Consider the following 21,105-nt stretch of genomic DNA (forward strand, 5'->3'; position numbering starts at 1 on the left):
TAGTCTATTAACATTACTTCAAAAGCGCTTGATAAAAGAGGAGGGCATGCGTGAAATAATGCGCCAATAATACGAAAATGCTGGAGGCTAGAACAGTGAGGGGCGTCTCTCCACCATGTGCACGCTAGACAATGCATGGGATGTTATCAGCTCTAATAAAAGAACAAATGATCACTTCCAACCAGGCAGGGGGGTTGGGGGTGGATGGGGGAGTACAGCTGCTGAGTAATTGACTCAATGAAAAATGAGGTCTTGAACAGTGTTGATTTCGTCGACTAAAACTATGACGACATTTTTTTGTCGACTGCGTTTTTTTCACTGACGAAAACTAAATAAAAACAAAATAAAAACTAAGCTGTGATGACTAAAAATAAGACTAAATATATTGACAATTTCGTCAACAAAATAAAAACTGGATTAAAACGTTAGGGAGGGACTAGTGGAGAAGTTTGGTTGCTCCCAGGTGTTGCGTGCTGAAAAATAGCAGATCTACAAGCTCACAACGCGTCACGCTGCGACGCGTTGTGAGCTTGTAGATCGGCTATTTTCAGCACGCAACCAAGTGTAAAATCAGTCATTACGATGCCATCAAGGCCTGCCAAAATACATTTCAGTTGACTAAATCAACTGTAGATTTAGTCGACTAAAATTAGACTAAAACTTTTCAAGTGACTAAATTATGACTAAAACTAGAAGACATTTTATTCAAAAGACTATGACTAAAACGAAATAAAAAATTACTGTCAAAAACAACACTGGTCTTGAAGCCTGAGCGGCTCTGCTCGGTCAAGAGATTGAAGTCTGTACTCCAAACTACTGTGTGTTGCTGTTCTCATCCGTAGTTACTGATTCAGTATTTTAACGCTCTGCTCGCTTTGCGCAGGGTACATGGAAAACAGAGGGTTTGTTTCCTCTGCTGAATAGCTGAGTCATATAGCAGATGAGTAGAACATTTTGAGAGCATTTACAGGGGGGGGGGGGGGGGTCAAAGAGCTTTTGACTGACAAGTCGGGTTTCAAGTCAGAACCTCTCCCCAGTGAGGCCGATTTGGGCTCTGCCTCGGTACATTGTGTGTGTGTGTGTGTGTGTGTGTGTGTGTGTGTGTGTGTGTGTGTGTGTGTGTGTGAGGCTGTCTCAGCCAGCGTTACTCATCCTTCCCAAACACCCAGGTCAACTGTCTTCCCTTGAACTGGACAGACACACTAGTCACTGATCAAACCCTGTAAGACCGTACCTGAGTGGTGTGTCGGGGCTTTATGCCCCGAGGCTAAGTCCACACACACGCACGCACGCACGCACGCACGCACGCACGCACGCACGCACGCACGCACGCACACACACACACACACACACACACACACACACACACACACACACACACACACGGAGAGAGAGAGAGAGAGAGCGCGATGCACCTGTGCACCGTGTGACTGCTTGTATGACAGGATATCCAGACTCCGTCATTAAATCTCAGTAACAGATGACTCCCTGTTCGTCTCAGATATGATTGACAGGACAAGTACAACACATTCAAATCAGATTCAGTGACACACACACACACACACGCCACACACACACACACACACACACACACACACACACACACACACACACACACACACACACACACACACACACACACACACACGTTCCAAGTCAAACATAGGGAGCACAAACGCATTATGCTCATATCGATGTAGCAACTACACATAGTTAACGGACTACAAATCTCGGCTGATAGGGTGACATACATGTGTGTCCTCTTCGTGCACACTCACGCTCGCACACTTGCATGTATGCACACTTGCATGTATGCACACTTGCATGCATGCATGCGTGCACACAGTGCACACCAACACACAGTGGCAATTCGGCGACAACACCCTCCCTCCCTCCCGCCTCCAAACGGCTCCAGCATGTTCTTTAGACGTATATCTGCGATGACACATGGTCGCCGCCGTGGCCTGGGTCTGGGGCAGTGGTGGAACGCAGCGTGGGGGATGGGAAGCCGTGTCTGTGTGCTTGTGCTTGTCGATGTGAGAGACTGTGAGTGCAGACATGCAGGCCACCTCGGATGTGATGCAGGGGTTCAGTTAGATGGGAGGTGGTAGACAGCAGCAGGGGTGCATTGGGGGTAATTATTTGCTCAGTGCCCGCCCCCCCCTCGTCCCCTCCCGTCCCCTACACCCCTATCCTGTACCCTCTTATACACAGTAAAATCCTTAGTGTTAGTTTAACTCTAAAGCAGCGGTTCTCAACCTGTGGGTCGGGACCCCCAGAGGGGTCGCCAAATTATTTTGGAGGGTCCCCAGATGATTAGCTTAATGTGCAACATTGTTTTCTCACTCAGCAGTAAACAAAACAACATACAGTTTAAGTGTATATAGAGGGTATCTGCATATTTCTAAAGTGACAATAGAAGAACTTTTTAATACCTCTGAAATGACAAATTAAACATTGGCCAAATTGTCAAATATTAGAGGCAGAAATTGTGAAAATAGCCGATCTACATGCTCGTTGTGAGCATGTAGATCTGCTATTTTCACAATGGAGCCGTGATATACAAAATGTAATGCCTCAACTTAGTGCTCGTTGGGGTTGGGGGGGTCCCCAGTTAAAATATGATTATTTTGGGGGTCGCGGCCTGAAACGGTTAAGAACCACTGCTCTAAAGAGTAAAAGGGAACCAAATGGACCCTGTGTATCCACACACACACACCACTTGGGCACATGCTGGTACAGGCTTGTACCGGGGCGAGGATGCAGGAAGGTCCGGATCTGTCAGAGCGCATTGGTTCTCGCCGGGCGCCACACGCGTGTCGTCGCCGCGGCTCTGCCGCAGCCCCCTGCCACGACCAAACCCCCCCCCCCACCCCTTCCCTCCATTAATGGGCTACCGTCCGCCCCTGACAACTGATCCTAATTGCCTCTGAACAGCTCTTCGTGTATTATGGGTGCCTGACCACCTCGGCCCGTGTCAACAAGCCGAGGGAAGGAGGGACAAACCCCGCACAAATACAGGTGGCGTGCGCTGTAAAATCCAGAGTTTTAACACTGAGAGGGTAAAAATGTACCCATGAGTGGCAATTGTATAGAGTGGCCAGTCATATAGCACAGAAGGTGCATGTGCGCAAGCACGCACGCACACACGCACGGTCACACGCACCCGCAGACACACGCACACACACACACACACACACACACACACACACACACACACACACACACACACACACACACACACACACACACACACACACACACATTTCAGTGTTGATTTATCCATTTGTAACTTGGACGGAGTACAAATGTGAACAAGCTGGTTCATTTGGTTACATTTGAATACTCTCAGAGTTAGATTTTTACTGTTCACACACCAGAGGTAGACATGTGCCAGTGCAGTGATCCTTAACCGCCCGCTCAGCCACTGGAGAATGGAGATGTTGGTCTCTGTTGTGTGTGTGAATATACAGTAGTGTGTGTGGAGAGGTCCAAACCGGCTCCCCAACCACAGTCCACTCTCTTCTGTCTACTAGCCATGCAAAACGAACGGGCAAGGGGGGGAAAAAAACTCATCTTGTTTTTATTTATTTACTTAGGAAACAATGTGTGCCAAATAATATTTATATAGAGAACAATTTAATAGAAAATATATAAAATATTATAAGAGATGAACATTCAATTTTAAGCAAATATAGAATACGAACATAGTATACTGTATGGGTGCTTTGCTTTGCTATGAGCACTCATGCGTGCATGTGTGTGTTCATGCTTGTTTACTTGTCACTTTGTCGCTGTACATGAGGGCTAGGATGAATAGACCTGAGGTATCAAGACAGCATCTGAAACACGGCATGTAGAGATTCCTCCACTGTACTGCAAATATCTGCCCAGCATGTCTCCTTATTGCGGCTGTAACCATAACTACTCTCAATCAAAACACTGCGATTATTTGTAGCCCTGTGTGTGACTTATTACCCACACCCCTAGTATTTGCGTGCCATTTTCTACACCTTTATTTGAATATGTAAAGAGGGGTGGCATGGCTTTTTTTTATTTGTGCCATAAAATAACAAATGCATAGATGAAAAGCATAGCGGCGTGTCCTGTCCACTTCCATCACTGTCTGAAAGAGGAGAGACGAATGACCATCCCATTACTATGGTAACTAGCCACTATATTCAGAGCTGCCTGAGTGTGTTTCTACCCCCGCAGTGACGAGAGGGCAAAGCTGACAGGGCCTTCACACAACGCACGCACACGCGCGCATGCACACACACGCACACACACACACACACACACACACACACACACACACACACACACACACACACACACACACACACACACACACACACACAAGTGCTTCTCGTGAAATACACTGACGGGTGGCAAAAATAGATAGAGACAAACAATACAGAGAGTGAATGCCCAGTGCTCCCACATACAGTAGTGACACTCGTGGCACAGCGTTGGGGGAGAAAAGTAGCTGCCTGCCTTGGGAAGGTTTCAGTGCCACCCCCAAACAGTGAGAGGAAAACACTGGGAAAAGAAAACATTTTTTGGGCTCAGATTGTAATAAATTAAGATGTTGATGTACACAAAGCACCGTGATACCAGATTCATTTTCTTAACCACTCTCACCCTGGCATCCCTATTATGGTATATGTCATTTTCAAAATTCTTTGAAAATAGCGGATCTAAAAGCTTGGCTATTTTTGAATAGCTGAAGTATAAAATGGTGATTAGGTATGTTTTTATAAAGTCTATATCATGAATAGACTATTGTTTTGTGCAGTGTAAAAATGCAAAAAAACAGAGTGCTGTGATAACAAATTGGGATTTATTAATAAACACATGTCACCAGTTGCCAGTGGTTGACTGAGACTGGCATCGAGCCACTTACATTACAGTAGTGTGGCTGGAATTAGCTTTTTTTGGGGTTATTTCTGTGATTATTATGCTGCTATATACAGTAGTTCTGTGATTCCCACATATTAAACATGGCAGCGAGAGCCTCTGGTGAGAAATGATTATTACGTCCTCATGCAACGGTGGACTAGCATTGCCGCTTTGTCTTCATTTATTAAGGAGATGTTATTTTCTCTTTTTTCCAAGGCGCTGTAAAACCGATGGCTCAGAGAGGAGTTAGCATTTATGTCCCATTTACTTTTGGCCACTCACTTTGTCATGAATTTCACATGGAGTGTTTCTACCGAGTGCTAACTTTTAGCTTGGCTCATTCATTTTTCAAATGCCATTGTCATTCTAAGCACACTTTACTGTGGTACAAATTCTGGTGTTGAATTATAGACAATGTCCTGTTTTCTCTATGGACACTTTTTTTTATATATAGATTTATTATTAATATTATGGATTTGTTATGTAAGGGGACATCAGGATCATTCAATTTCTAGATATTTAGGTAGAGCTAACAGTGTTTATTTATTGAACAGAATTTGATGCACGAAGAGCAATGTTAATATTCAATATTCATTCATCTACACACGTAGATGAACTTTTTCTTTTATAATGCTCAAATGATGATGTTATGTATTTATTTCATGTTCGATACATTTTATTTTTCCTTTTTGGGTTGAATGAAAATGTTGACCATTTTATCAACATGTTTCGTCAGATTTGTTTCTTATTTACAATTTAAGATAAGTGTATAACAGGAGTGAAATCCCACAGCAGTTTGTAATCTCCATTTCCTATCGTATTCCTGAAATGAAAGATATCCAAGGAGACTGCAAGGCTTTCTAGCTGGACTGGTATGGAACTCAGCACATTGTCTAATGGCTTTTACATGCAGTCACACTGCCATCTATTGAGAGGACAAGGAAGTACACCTCTTTTCACTCAACTCTCTCTCTCCCTCCCTCCCTCCCTCCCTCCCTCCCTCCCTCCCTCTCTCTCTCTCTCTCTCTCTCTCTCTCTCTCTCTCTCTCTCTCTCTCTCTCTCTCTCTCTCTCTCTCTCTCTCTCTCTCACTCTGTGTGTCTGTCTGTCTTTATTTCTCTCTTTTGGTTTATTATTTGGTTTTTTTTCTCCTTTCTTTCTTTGTAAAGCTGCGAGAAAAAGCTTGTGTTGTGTTGTGGGCAGTACTGCATTACCATCTTCTGTGTGTGTGTGTGTGTGTGTGTGTGTGTGTGTGTGTGTGTGTGTGTGTGTGTGTGTGTGTGTGTGTGTGTGTGTGTGTGTGTGTGTGTGTGTGTGTGTGTGTGTGTGTGTGTGTGTGTGTGTGTGTGTGTGTGTGTGTGTGTGTGTGTGTGCGTGCGTGCGTGCGTGCGTGCGTGCGTGCGTGCGTGTGTTAACTGATGGCTGTTGATAAGGATACAGAAGGACTATACTCTCCAGTCCAGCTGCTATAGCAAGTGATAACCTGACATGGCTCAGACAGTGTGGACATCCCTCAATGTTTGTGTGTGTGTGTGTGTGTGTGTGTGTGTGTGTGTGTGTGTGTGTGTGTGTGTGTGTGTGTGTGTGTGTGTGTGTGTGTGTGTGTGTGTGTGTGTGGTGTTTGCATTTTGATGCAGCTACAACTTACTGTGACACTTTTGACATAAATGTTTTATGTCCAGTACAGTATTGTACCAGTACTTGGAGGCTATACTGTATACAAGCAGCTGTGGTTAAGACACGTACAAAGGTAAAAAACGGTTTCATTGGCCACCATGGAGGGAATAAAAGGGTAGAATATGAATAGACAGAAGAGACGAGGTGGTCTGGTCTGGTCACAGCTGTAAAGGAAGAAAGAATGGGGGATGAGGGTTGCAGTTTCAGCATCATTCAATCAGACAACATGCCCCTCAGCTGAAACGGCGAGACCCTCCCCGATTCTCTCGAATTAGGGAGATTAGCAGGGAAAGCGCATAATGCAGGATGATGGAATTTGTCATAATTTGCATTGTCCTAGAAAGATCTGGCTTGATAGAGCGATGCATGGAGGGGCTTGTCATGTCCCACGGGCAGGTCACAGAGGAAGCTTGGCAGAAATGATTTTTGCGATATGTGCATCAGTCGTAAAAGCCTCATAACCAATTTGTCAAGGAATGTGAGGTCGGGACAGTTGAAAGCAGCAGGGCATTTTGCCTTAACACAATGAAGAAAAAAAAAACATGCCCCCTCCATCACTCCGCCATCCACAGACTGGGTCTCTGTCTGGGACTCTGCTGTGGCATTCTTACATCTTTGACGGTTTTGAATGTCATTATCATACATGTATTTCTATTTATTTAATAATTCATTTATAAATGAGCAAAATGGTACAAGGTTGCTGTGGGGCAGAAACCTCTTATCTCCACATTTCATCTTCTTGTGTTTTTTCGTAAATTAATACCCTATACTTCGGCGTACTAGGGCCTACAGTGTCACACAAAAGTCTAAAAAAATAGCCGATCTACAAGCACCGATTCGCACCCCCTTTTTGAGCATGTAGATTTGCTGTTTTTTTAACTTGAATTCTGGAAAGTAACAGTTTTGGACATATGAGGTTCCCACATGACAGCAATGATATTATAAACAAACTTACTATAGACATTTTAATTTGAAAACATACCTATCAAAACGCAGTTAAGTATTTAATTGAGATTGATAGTGGCGTGTTTTATGTGTATAACTGAATGGATGTTGGCGTTTGAATGTATGTCTCTGAGCATCCCACAGTCAGGCTCCCCTGACCTTGGTAATAGCACGGCGCTTCAGCTCCAGACCGGTAATCAGCATAAAGCTGACCAGAGCAGACATGACAGTGTTACTCTTCTCCACGGCTCGCTGTCTCTGGAGCGGGCATGTCGAGGGCAGACAGCCAGGCAGAATGGAAAGTACACTACAGTACACAAGCGTCGGGGAGGGGGCAGTGTCCCCCAAATCCCCAGTTAAACTGACCACACGTTGCCTCCACATCTTAATTTTGTAGGCTACTTTTGTGTTTTCTTCTAATTTTGTCACCGTCATAACCCTGTATGAACCATTATGTCGATTGTTATTTTTTCTTTTATTTGTTTATTTATTCTTTATGCCATTTTAGACCTGGACAAAGGCATTCTGAAGTCCCCCACACTTGTTTCTGTTGCACGCTTCATTTGGCTATTTATGTCACCGTTTAAGCACTGGTTCTGTGTGACATTTCAGCATACAAGGTTTAGGCACAAACTGGAGCAAAAACAGAGAAAGAAATTATGAAAAAAGAAACCATGGGGATGACAAAAATAACAAAAAACATAAATATATATCTACACACACACACACACACACACACACACACACACACACACACACACACACACACACACACGTGTATATATTTAGTTTTTCCTTACCATGAACCGCAGAGTGACACGAGGAGAGACGCTAGACTAGAGGGTTAGGTTGTGATTCTTGTTGAATGGTTTGTATTTCTCGAAATTAGGTGTCAGAAAAGGCAGGATTTCCTAAGGGCATAGCACAACACGAGCCCATCTCTTATCATTTCCCACACCCAGACGTGATCTGCTTTGAATGCCTTAATGCTGAAAGAACCCCACAGACTTGGAAGCCAGTTCAAGATGAAATCATGGCACACAGAGCTGACAAACTGCCATCCACTGCATAAGGATTAAGCGGTCTCTCTGCATCCCCCCCGCCACAAAAAAAGCTGTTAAAAATGTTCAACCTTCACTCTTGATCCCCCAGATTTTAACTATTTGCCAAGCTTTAAACATTTAAGAAAAGAGAGGACAAAATCAGGATAACGATTTAAATTGTGTTGCTTGAAATGAGTATGTTCCGGGAGATGAAAACTAAAGTCAAATTAAGAGTATTAAGATTTGAGTGGTGAATTATAATTCATATATAAAAGTACACTTGAGATGTGGAAAGCGCTCAGAAGAGGAACAGTACTTATCCCACAACCCCCTCTATCTTCAATTTACAGTATTACATTTTCCTCTTTTAGCCATGGAATCACAACAACAATGCTAAATGGATTTAGTGGCATTTCAATGAAAGGACATATTACAAATTTTAATCGAATTACGTTTCTTCCACTCACCCACTGTTTACCCCCTTAGCTTGGTTACATGTGTCCTTGCATTAGGGAAAAGTTAGACCGTATTAATCTTGTCCGTTTTACACATTTTGTATTATCATTTTCCTGTTTAAATTATGCATGAGGTCTCAATGGGGGGAAATGTGACCATTAGCATATCTGATAGTAGTGGTGGAGCGCTTTTCCACCTCTCTCTGTCCTTGGAACCAGGCAGAAAACCTGACTGTTCGTCAATACCAGGTCATTTTACCCAGGCCACCGCGGTTCATCCATACCATTCCTCAGCTCCGTTAATGACACTCAGAGATGTCCTCAGCGAGATGGGGGCCCGTAAGGCTGAAAAAGCACCACTGTGAATATAGTCCCGGCTCTGTCTGGCCATGCCTTTCAGCTCTTTGACAAAAACAGCAATTAGAAACGCCTCAGACACTCCTGGCGGTTACAAGACACCGCTAAGGCTTGAAAGTGGACACAGCCAGTCGCTTCCTGAGTGCATTTACATATATGATACCGTCTGAAGCTGGGGAGAGAGAGAGAGAGAGAGTGAGTGAGAGGGAGAGAGAGTCGTTGGGGCTGTTTGACCTTTTGACACGTCATTGGGTTTATGAAAAATGATGGTGTTTAAGCCATGAAATAAAGGTCGATAAAGCATGAAGCCAAAACACAGCTTTAATTAATGCTAAGCAGGGAGGCACGTGCTGCGTTTGCCTCAGTCACTGAGCTCATTGAAAATTTGTTTGGCTTAGAGGGATTGTTGGGGAAAATAAGGTCATAGATGAAGATTGTGTCAAAGTCAATTGGTACTGTAGGTTTTGGAACTCATACTGTACTCTTTATTATAATAAATGATGCATTTGTGCTTTGTCAGAGCAATTGACTTTGAACTTTATACACTTGCCTCACAGAATAATGTATACCCAATAATATTTTAAGCATAATGTCACCTACGCTATAACAGGAATCCAAAAATGTTATTAACGAGAATGAACATAAACACATCTTGGCTATCTGTCCCCGGCAACTGTGATAGAAAGTTGATAGAATAATGTTTTCGTATTAGCAGATATATTACAAAAAGGGTATGGAAGATAAATAAACATGTCACTTATCATCAACTTGTCTTAGCATTGATTCACAATGAAAACTGTAATACATTTTGGCCCTTTCTTGTCTCTGTGGGCCATTTAGAACGCTAAGGCCTAGCATTTGAAAAATACTTAGCTTGTTATAGAAAGTTTAATGTCATATGCAATTGTTTGACCCTTATGAATATTAAAGGTCCCCATCTCTGCCCCATTAAAAATGCATGTGGCATTGTGGTTGTTGATCACGTTCAGAACACCCATGCAAATTGTACTGTCTTCCCTGTCAGGGCCTAAGATGAATAATGTAGTTGTGTTGTATATTCTGGGACATAGCATTGACAGTCAATTAACAAGTTTGATTGGTGTGTGAACTCACTCTTTTGAACTGTTAATTTTATGTAAATAGTATTCGCTCTCCTCTCTACCATGTCTCTGCTCCCCCACCTTGCCAACGCACCACAGAAAGATGTGCCCCCTCCGCAACCAACCCTCCTGTCCCTATCCCACCTCCCACTAAGAGTAACCAGAGCTGGATCCTTAATAATTGATCATCACACACCTGCTTGGTAGAAGCTTTGGGGATACTGCCTTTAACAGTCAAGGGAGAAGGGGGGGGTGGTTGGTGGTAGTCCCCTTTTGATATTCAAATCAACAAACGGTAGCCCTTCCCTTTGAATTCAAAATGGAGAGGGCGGCTCTTTTCATACGAGAGCCGCGTGTTAAGAGATCCCGGCCGCCTGTCCAACCTGATGGAGCCGTCCTGTGTTGGAGGAGATATGATGGCACTTGATGGCTCATAAATGGAATGCCAATGACAATTTGTTGTTGACATGCAGGGATCTGGCTTTTATGCTAGGCAGACGTAGATGTATGGCAGGCTCTCAGGCACATTTCCCTCGCAGGTAAATGATACAGTGATTGATCCGACCATTTGAATGCAGGGAGGCCCCTGCCACCTCCTCGCCCGCCTCCTCTCCTCTCCTCTCCTTTTCTTTCCCTTCTGCCCCCTCGTCCTCCCTCCTCTGTCTCTCCTGTCCCCTGCGCTGTCCTGGTAATTTGGAGCAGCAGAAGCAGAAGCCGAAGATTCATCAAAGTTGACAAGTGAACCCAGGAGCTGGGAATCATGGGAAACCCATCTGATTATGGAAATGGCCGTGACCATGTCGCCCCTCCAGCTAAACAGTTGTGTAGCTAGCATCTTTCTTTCCCCTCCTGTTTTACCTCTTTCTTTTTGTGCAGATATCCTTTAAAAGGCTATGTAATATATTTCAGATAGGGATTTTTTAAATACTACAACATTGTCCATAACATTCCTACATTGACACAGCTTTTAGTTGTGACATGCTATAAGTGAGGGAGAAGGGGGGCTCCGGGAGTTTGGGTTAGGAGGTGCTAAGCCATCAGTAATACCTCTGGTCCACACTTTAACCCTGGTAATCTGCCTGTGAAACACGATACCCGTGGATGTGCCTTTGCTAATCAGCTAAGGACCTTGTTTCCAGCCGTGTATCAATTGATTCGGGCCTCCTTGATCCTCCCTGGAGGTCCACGTCCATTCAGACCCCGGGGTCCCGGCTTGGCTGCCAATTAACAACATGTCACCCACAGCTGCTTGCATTGATCAGGAGTGACTGTCCAGCAGCTCAAACACTGGCAACCTTACAAGGGTCTCTAAAGACCTGACCTCCTCAATACCACTCATCTCTCTGCATTAAGCAGATAGATTTTTATTTATTCATTTATTTTTTATTGACTTTTTTGAACTTTTAGCTCCATTTAACATAGAATCTCAGCTAATTATCGCACGACTAATTATTCTCTGGAATAACAGGTATGCTGGCATGCTACTCAGTAACACCTGCTTATTTTAGTGCTGTGAAATTGAGTATTACTGGTGATAAGATACTGCAAAATGAGGAGGGAACTGGAACTTGTTAATTGATGCACTGTTCTCCAAACATCAGCTGGTAATGAATGTTAATTTGATTGTTGCACCTTGCTGATGAAGTTGTGTTCTTTTGATTACATTTATTTCTGAAGTCTGTGGCTTGTTTCTTACACCTAGTTTGATTATTGAGTGATTATCACCTTTCATTTCAAGTTTAAATTCACCTCGTTAGTTACAGACTAGTTAGAGAGTGAACAATATAAAACATTTTTACTTCTATAGAATGTAATGGTGCTTGTCTGTGTGTATGCGGTTTAAATTCAGGTTTTGAAACAAAATAAATAATGCTCATCTCATCCTCTGTCGATATTGAACTCCACAACATCTTCACAGGCTATTCATTCGAGAGGATGACTGCATTTATCATGTTTGACATCACAAGCCAAGCTGTTGCAGCTCTTCTCCACCAGACCAGTAACCAATTTTGTGGAAGGTTGTAATTGAGTTTCAAGCAACGGATTGATTTGTTGTAGTAGAGATTTATTCCCTTAACACAGGAGTGTGTGTCCCTGTGTACATTGTGTGCATTTGTGCGTGTTCAAGGGTGCCACTATGAAGTTCAAGTGCTCAATACGTAGGATTAACCATTAACCTTAAGTGTCACCTTTCTTACCTGAGTAACGTTGATATTTCTATTGTGTGTGTTCCAACAGGTGGATGAGTCGGTGTTCTGTGCAGGCCAAATTGCCTTGGTCCCCTGTACCATGCAGTTGGTAAAGGCTGGCATCAGGATGCAGGCTCGACTGTCCTTTAGCCATGTGGAGAAAGTATTGGATGCTGTGAGCAGTGGACTGACCCTGGGTCATGTTCTCCAGGCCCATATCTATGCCACAAGAAGTCAAGATGTTCCCGTTATCAGGGCTGTATGGGAGAGCATCCTGAGAGCCGCCCGAGAAAAGGTGAGTAGTGGTGACCAGAAGAGATTTTGAATCATTTTCCCATGCACCTGTTTCTGACAGCATGGGACATGCCACATCTAGCTGTTTCGTTAGTAGATGCCCATGAACAATGAATCACACATATCCCTGGAAAGGATACACACAGAATAGAGTGGTATTCAATGCATCAAAAGATAGGAATATTCACATTTCAACGTTACACTTAAAATAAAAGAGCAAAGAACATATATTGAGTACTCGTGCCTGTCAGAAACACTTTTCAGAGTTGTGTGTGTGTTAAAGTGTACTTTCAAAATAAGCCAAAGTTCCTAGCCTCTCTTCTCCTCTCTCGTCCTCTCGAGACTCATGCCGCTGCGTCTGATATTTACCAGTGAGCACGCTCATGAAAACTTGATGATGTGGGAAACACTGGTGTCTTTGATAATATGGAGCTTGGCACAGAAGCAGATGTCTTCCTCAGAGCTTCCCTAATCCTTTGCCCCCGCGCACCATTTTAGAGCTCCGCTCAACTCTCAGAGCAGCTTATCCCCTCTCCTCCACCTCCTCCACCCTCCCGCACCCCTGACACCTCCCACCACCCCATCCTTTTCCCAGCTACAACTGCTGCTCTATGACTAATAGGGGCATCAAGCTTCCCCACAGGTCCTGCTCCTCCTGCAGTAATGTCTGTCTGGTCTGGGGAATTTGGGGTCTGGGGAGAGAGGATGGAACCCTCCTCCAATATGTCGCGCTCTGCTCTGTGGCGGAACGTTCTGGAGATGAGCGACTCCTGGGAGGTTTAGAATAGTCGAATTTTGACTCTGTGCCAGTTCTGCAAAAGCCTGGTTCCAAGCAGGTAATTCCTGGTTAGGGCTAACACAGTTAATAATTTAGTTTTCCGTTTATTTATTTATTAACCATATCATCTTGTTGGATTTGTATTATGTCAAATTAGCATGCAGATTCAGACCACATGTCTAGTTTGAGATTAGCGTTTGGCTAGTCTCTTGTGAGGTGGTCAGAACTGGACATCTGTTGCACTTCTTTGAGTTATGTCCCAGGAAAAACAAAATATTCATCCAGTGGCCCCCATCGGCACCGGGGAGACTGTCCCAAATGAGCAGCTCTCATTTTCAAATGACTTCAAAAGATGAAGCCCCTGTGATTGACAGCTATGGGTATGTCACCTGTAAACAGGTGAAGTAACCTGGTGTCCTCCCTCAGGGACGGAGATGACTTAAATTACTAACCCGACCTCCCACTCTGTCTGGATAGGAGTTCCAAGTATTTCTCTTTCCCCTAACGCCCTCCCCTCTCTCTCACACATCCATTCTTTCTTTCTGTGTCCCTCGTTCCTCTACTCTCTAGTGCAGATGGAGGATGGGGTGGTATTAGGGATGTGGAGAGAGAGCGAGAGGCTACAGTGGGGGGGCCTTCTGTTTCATCCCTAACCCAGTGCGATGCTCTCTCTCCCTGGGGTAGGGATTACACAAAGCGTCGGTGTTCATTTGAAGTGAGTGTAATGAGAATATTTAACTCCGGTCAAACAGAGATAACACAGCTCCCACAGAGAGGGACAAACGTAAGCTCCACCACCCCAGCTGGCTGCTCAAAACCTGCAAAACTTACTACCATATTAACCAGCATCTCTTATTAAACTTCCAAAATGAGGCCCTCAAATATAGCAATATTGAATGTTTGTAGAGTCTTGTGTTGTATAAGACCTTGAAACGTAATAAATATTGTTGATTTGATTGTTGATTATCTTTCAATGCTCTGTGAGCCAGGAACCAGAATTACTGTAGCTAGTGATTCATTTCACTATCATTGTATGACCACACATGTCTCATTTTTAGCACATAGACAAACGTATTCTTCTATAACTGAGTCCCGGTACACTTGAGTAGGTTTTCTGTCGACAACCTCTCTGTTAAAAAAAATCTGGTGCCTGCGTGTGTTGGGCAGACTCTTGCGACTAAAGACTGTATCCTACTATATATACTATATATACTATACCTGGTGGGCAGGCGGACCACAGCCACGTCACTATGGCCGGATTTAGACTGTAGTCAAATCCATCCGAAATCTGATTTGGTTGTCAAATCCGATCTTTTGGCCCGAGTTTTCACAAAAAAAAAAGAAAGATCACACTTGTGTGAACTGAGCGGTGGAGGCTGTGTGTGTGTGTGTGCGTGAGTGCGTGCGTGCGTGTGTGTGTGCGCGTGCGTGCGTGTGTGGGTGCATGTATGTGTGTGTATATGTATGTGTGAATGTGAGTGTGAGTGTGCCTGGCCGGCTGGCCTGAACAACCGCGGTACCTCCCTTAACATGTGTGGTCAGAAAAGGTACTGCAGGCTACATACAGACAGACACGCATGCACGCATACACACACGGCCACGTATAGGAGACGGTGTAACCACCGCTCAAAAAAGAACAGACTTGAGGAGGGTTTTCTGTATCCTAGGTCTGAGCCAGAGGCAACGGTTCTAGGCTTCTCTGGTAGGTCTGTTAGACTCTGTGCGCCACACTAATTTAACATGGATTCGATCACATTCGATTCGAGATTTGGCACAAAGGCAAAGCATGCAAGATGCAAGGTGAAAGGAAAAACACAAAGTAAACTTTTCGTTTATCATGTAAGGAGGACTATATAGTCAGGAGGGATTTTAAATAAAAGGCCTTCTATAAGGAGGCTAGAGGCATTTTGGGGTAAAAGTGGGGAACCAGGCCATTTTACATAAATCAAGGGTGCTGAATCAGAAAAACATGGTTCCCATGAAGCGTCATTTTTAGTTTTTTTTACCTTCATTTGCATAACAAGATGTCTGCTGGAATTGCCAATTTTGAAATATTTCGTTTTCTTCAATAGCTCTGTAACAAGGCAACAAAAGAGTCTATATAAGTATGTTCTGAGTGTCAGACAATGTGATCAAGGCATTTTTAATGGAATAAGTGCTAAGCCTACTCCTAAATATATTAATTAGTGAGATGCCAGTTCACCATCACGCTCCTACATCTGGCTTTGTCCGTTTGTACATATGTACGGCATTTCCCGCAAAGCTTGTCATGGCCAAGTTTCACGGGACGCTTAAGAAATTAACTCGTAAAAAGCACCGCTCACTTCACACTTGGGCTGCAATGGCTGCATAAAAAAGCGGCCGAGCACAACCTGCATTTATATCAGCCTACAGAGATATTTTGGTGCGAACACATTGTGTCTTTTCTCCATTGTGCTGATGGTGGTTTTCACTGTTTACAGTGAAAAGGTTCTTTTCCATTGTGCAGACTAGATCCTTACCGGTCTCTAAGAGATCCTTTCTTGTCCTCACCCAGATCTCTATCGCCTATTTATAATCTGGTTGGCCTAAATGTCATGTGAAGCTTCACCAATCCTCAAACATGAATACAGGCATATCGGGAATATGCCTGTATGTTCTGACATCACCTCATCCCAGCTCAGCAGAAGGATATAACTGACCTGTTCTGACATCACAATGATGTTGCAAATGAATTCCGTCCTTGTCCCTTTTATGCCCATATATGGAGATCCCTGATGTCATCAATATTAACATCTGACATCACAATGATGCAAATGAATGGCCAAGACAGAATTAATTTGCACTGACCTATTCTGACATCATTGTGATGTCAGAAGATCATGAGGTGTGACAGACGGACAGACAGACAGACAGACAGACAGACAGACAGACAGACAGACAGGCAGGCAGGCAGGCAGGCAGGCAGGCAGGCAGTGGCTTATAATTTAGTATGATGATGATGATATATACAGTAAATCATATGATATTTAAATGCTATTGTTTTCATCAAAGTATGGTTACCTCTTGTTTTATTATAAAGAAAAAATGCATTATTGGTGCATATTTTGTCTAGTATAAGTTAGTTCGACGTAGCTGCTGCTAAACAGTAACACGTTTCATAATGGAGATTATTATTTTTTATTTACCTACGGTAATATGCTTCAAAGGATAGTTTTTTTCCTATTGATTACTGTCGATTATCGAAAAGATATATGAATTCAACTCTCCATGGGGTGAGTAATCAATAGAAATGTTGGGGGTGAACTATCCCTTTAAAGTAGGTTCATATTATTTTAGGTTAGACTACGAGGAATATATGAGGAATATCAAGAAGAAGTTTACAACATCTCAGTAAACATTTTGGCGTATCACACATTTGTTAAGAAAACTTTAATAAAGAATGTTTCGGGCATGACGATAGATTCATTCATTTTCCTCGCTCCCGTTACTGTATGTGTAAAATACACAAGGTGGACCTTCACTGGGATATGTGAGCAGTGAAGCGTGCGTATGACTGATAGGAACACCAGTGCCTGGCATGTCGGTGTGAAGCCACAGGGCTGTGTTGTTGTTATTCTACGCTGATAATTTCTCAAATCAGGTGGATGAGGAAGCTCGCGGGGTTAATTGGGAGCATGCTGGAGTTGCTAGAAGTGTGAAATCATATTTACGGTGAATCAAACTGCAAGGTCAGTCTGTGTGTGTGTGTGTGTGTGTGTGTGTGTGTGTGTGTGTGTGTGTGTGTGTGTGTGTGTGTGTGTGTGTGTACACAAGATGAATAGCGAGGTGTTTGTGTGATACGTCGATAATTGTTAAACAGGTTCCACTTCTTGTAGCAATGACAGGTTTCAAAGATATGTCAACTATTGCTTTGTTGCAGATTATTTGTTGTTATTGTTTGAGCAGGCGTTCATATATTATATTTAATATTTTGTATTCACTGTCAAACTGCTGCTGGAAGACAGGGAATAAGAACAGATAGTAGTAGAAAAGTATATTCATTACTAATAAGAATATGCCTTGGAGATTGTGTTCTATTTCTATAACAGCATGTTTTCACTATAGGTTGTTCATTCTCCTGTCTAAGAAAACCTAAAAGAATAACTCAACTCAGAGATTCATCAAGCCCTTTCCTGTAAGCCTCCTCGTGCCCTTAAAAGCTCCCCTGACCCATGCCCTGTTGGCTTTCACTGCAAAAGGACTGCTTAACAGACATGGCATTGTGTGTGTGTGCATTTATACAAATGGCATAGACTTTTGCTATGGAGTGGAATCTCAAATAGAGACAGGGAGTGAGTGCAGGGAGAGAGAGAGAGAGAGAGAGAGAGGGAAAAATAAAGTGGGAAAGGATATTATGGGGACTGGCGGCGCTCAGCACTGAGCCACAGAGCCACACGCTGAAGGCGTCCCGCTGGGCAGGAAATGTAGGGGAACTGGCTAAGCGGCCAGGCCCCATCAGCTCCCCGCTGTTCACCGCCTTTACACCACTTCCTTATTACCGTGTTTACCGTTCAGCTTTCACGCCTCTCGGCCCTCCGACCGGCTGCACGCTCCAGGCGCACGGGCAAAAGAAAGAGGGAAAACGGGATTGGGGAGGGGGGGTTCAAGGAGGGGCTGGGGTGGAGTGGAAAAAAAACAAACATAAAGAGAAACAGGTCACACCCCATCAACGTAGAGAGCTGAACGCAGCAGATCCAGACTTCATGGGTTTTACCTGCTGGCTGCCTGTAGATGGAGTGGGCCTGGAGACTAGGCTGGAACTGGAGTGGGGATGAAGTAATGAGATGGATTGCCTCATGAAGTAACTGTTGTACAGTGGGACAGACCTGTCTCGCACATGTTGTGCGTGCGCACACGCATGCTTATACACGCACACACGCGCGCACACACACGCGCGCGCGCACACACACACACACACACACACACACACACACACACACACACACACACACACACACACACACACACACACACACACACACACACACACACACACACACTGCCACCTTCCAGCCAGCCCTCCAACTTGCCACTCCAGCACTTAACTCCGCCATACATCAAGATTTGTCACCTCTTTATTTTATTGGATTAATCTAATAAATGATTTCTGGTCAGACAGGGGTGTCAGCCAGTTGAAGTTCTACCCCTCTGGCATCCCTGGGCAGAGAGGCTTGCTGTAATAAGGTTCTGACCACAGCCAATGCTTGAAACATGCACACACTACACATACAGTACAGGCACACCATGTTCACTACACATGCACACATGTGCATCTAATAAAAACTTAAAAACCTAAAATGACCAAACCATCTCAGCAAAGAAAAGTCAGTAACCAGGGCACAGTAGTTGACCAGTTGACAGTACATTGATTATACCATTGTCCGTGGTTCGATTACGCCTGGAGATCTGTGTTGCATGTCCTTCCAAGACCAATTTTGATGATTCAGTGTTTGGAAAGTTTGGAACTACTGGTCATCCAATTGTAAGTTTTACTTCTGCATTCTTCTGGTTTTGTTGTTATCTCTGAGAGCAACTGTATGTTTGGACCATTGGATCAGCGCTTCTGGTTCTGGCCCTTCATTTACAATTGAAGGCTAGGGGAGTGTCATAACAAAAATAACAAAAAAGACATACCTGAATGATGATGATGATGATTATAATAAAATAAAGTCAGCAAATGTGTTGTCAGTATAAGATCCTGTAACAGGCAGGGGTAGGATTGCAGCACAACATCAAGATCCCTCCCATGTCTTTGTGGATGGCTGGTCTGGTGATGTACCTGCAAGGCCTGCATGCCCTGCATGGTGGCCTTTAAGCCTGGCTGAGTCTCCCCAGCCTCCCTGCATCCTGGCCAATCTCTATTGACAAGTGTGCGAGATGTCCCCTCCAGGAGAATACCTAGCTTGTGCCAGTCGCTAATCTAACATTTATCAAAGCAGAGATGTGTGTATGTGTGCTGTCACTTTGCCTGACACGCTAACAGGTCCACAATGACACGGCTATTGTTCGCCACTGTGACAGTTGTTGTTGATCACTGCACAGTGCACACTATGGTGGACTAAGGAAGTCTTTACCATCCTCTAACATTGATACACACACACACACACACACACACACACACACACACACACACACACACACACACACACACACACACACACACACACACACACACACACACACACAGTGCTCCCGCAATGTTTTTCACTCTCAAAGGTGAGAGGTTAGCAGTTGATACACAATTAGGCCGTGGCTAAAGTTTAATCTAAAGTAAAGTGCTGCTTTGGTGAGACTGGTGAATTGGGTCATGACGGGTTCGTCTGTCAAAGGGGAAGAGAGGCTGTTGTCTGCTCTTGTCAATGATGTCTCTTTTTTTGTGAGTGAGTTTCAAAATAAAGTGTATGTAACCTGTTATTATTCTGCACTTACGAAGTGGGGTGTAAGTGGATGAAAATTGATCCAGCAAATTGAAAAGGGGGTTAAGTGTTTTTGCCCTATCGACTCCAACTGAAATGACGGTTGTATAAAACACTCATTTCTCTCCCATTAGCAGATGAAGCTACAACCAAGTATTATTAGAGGGGCACATTGTACGCTGCTGCAAGACATTTTGTTGCCGATAATGGCCCATAGTGGAGGAGAAAAATTAAGACATTTTTACTCTATAGTTAGAATCGAGGCAGTTTTCCACTAAATGTCTTAGGTGAAATGGTGTAAAACTGCCACAACATTCTGAGAATGATCTTCATTGAAAGGTGAAAAGCCATATTTGGTGGGTGCTGTCATGTCTGTCGATTTCACTCACAAACAATGGATACATTGGTGAATTCTGTTTATGGTGTCTGCAGACCCTGTCCCCTGCCTTCTTGTGACTTGTCAAGCGTTAGCACCCTATTATTACCTTGCAGTCTCACATGTTAATTGGTATTTTGCAAGAGAAAATCCCATCTTGGTGAAATCAGATGGGATAGTTTTGTTGTTTTATGTTAACGTTTGAGTGTATACCGGTAGAGTGTATCTGCACATTTCTAAAGTAACAATTTCATTTTAATACCTCTAAAATTACAAAATATTGTCAAATATTAGAGGCAGAAATTGTGAAAATAGCCGGCATCTACATGCTCACAACGCCTCATGTAGATCTGCTATTTTCACAATAGAACCGTGTTATACAAAATGTAATACCTCAACTTTTAGTGTTCGTCAGGGTGGGGGGTCCCCAGTTGAAATATGATTATTTTGGGGGTCGCGGCCTGAAAAGGTTGAGGACCACAGATCTAGGGCAGGTATCTCAGCAGGAGAGATGAAAATGTGATTGTACTGTGTGACAACAGCATTTTGCAGC

General features: G+C 43.7%; 1 protein-coding gene across 1 annotated transcript in view; it reads left to right on the forward strand.

Moving 5' to 3' along the window:
* Window positions 1-21,105, forward strand: part of dph6 (diphthamine biosynthesis 6) — a gene marked incomplete at both ends in the record, with an annotated part of 82,599 nt that overhangs the window by 54,673 nt on the left and 6,821 nt on the right. The window contains 1 exon segment of the mRNA XM_080750969.1: window positions 12,717-12,962. Coding sequence (XP_080607095.1) covers window positions 12,717-12,962 — 246 coding nt within the window.

Source organism: Nannobrachium achirus, assembly GCF_963921795.1.
Source record: "Nannobrachium achirus genome assembly, chromosome: 20".
In the NCBI taxonomy this organism is placed as follows: Eukaryota; Metazoa; Chordata; class Actinopteri; order Myctophiformes; family Myctophidae; genus Nannobrachium; species Nannobrachium achirus.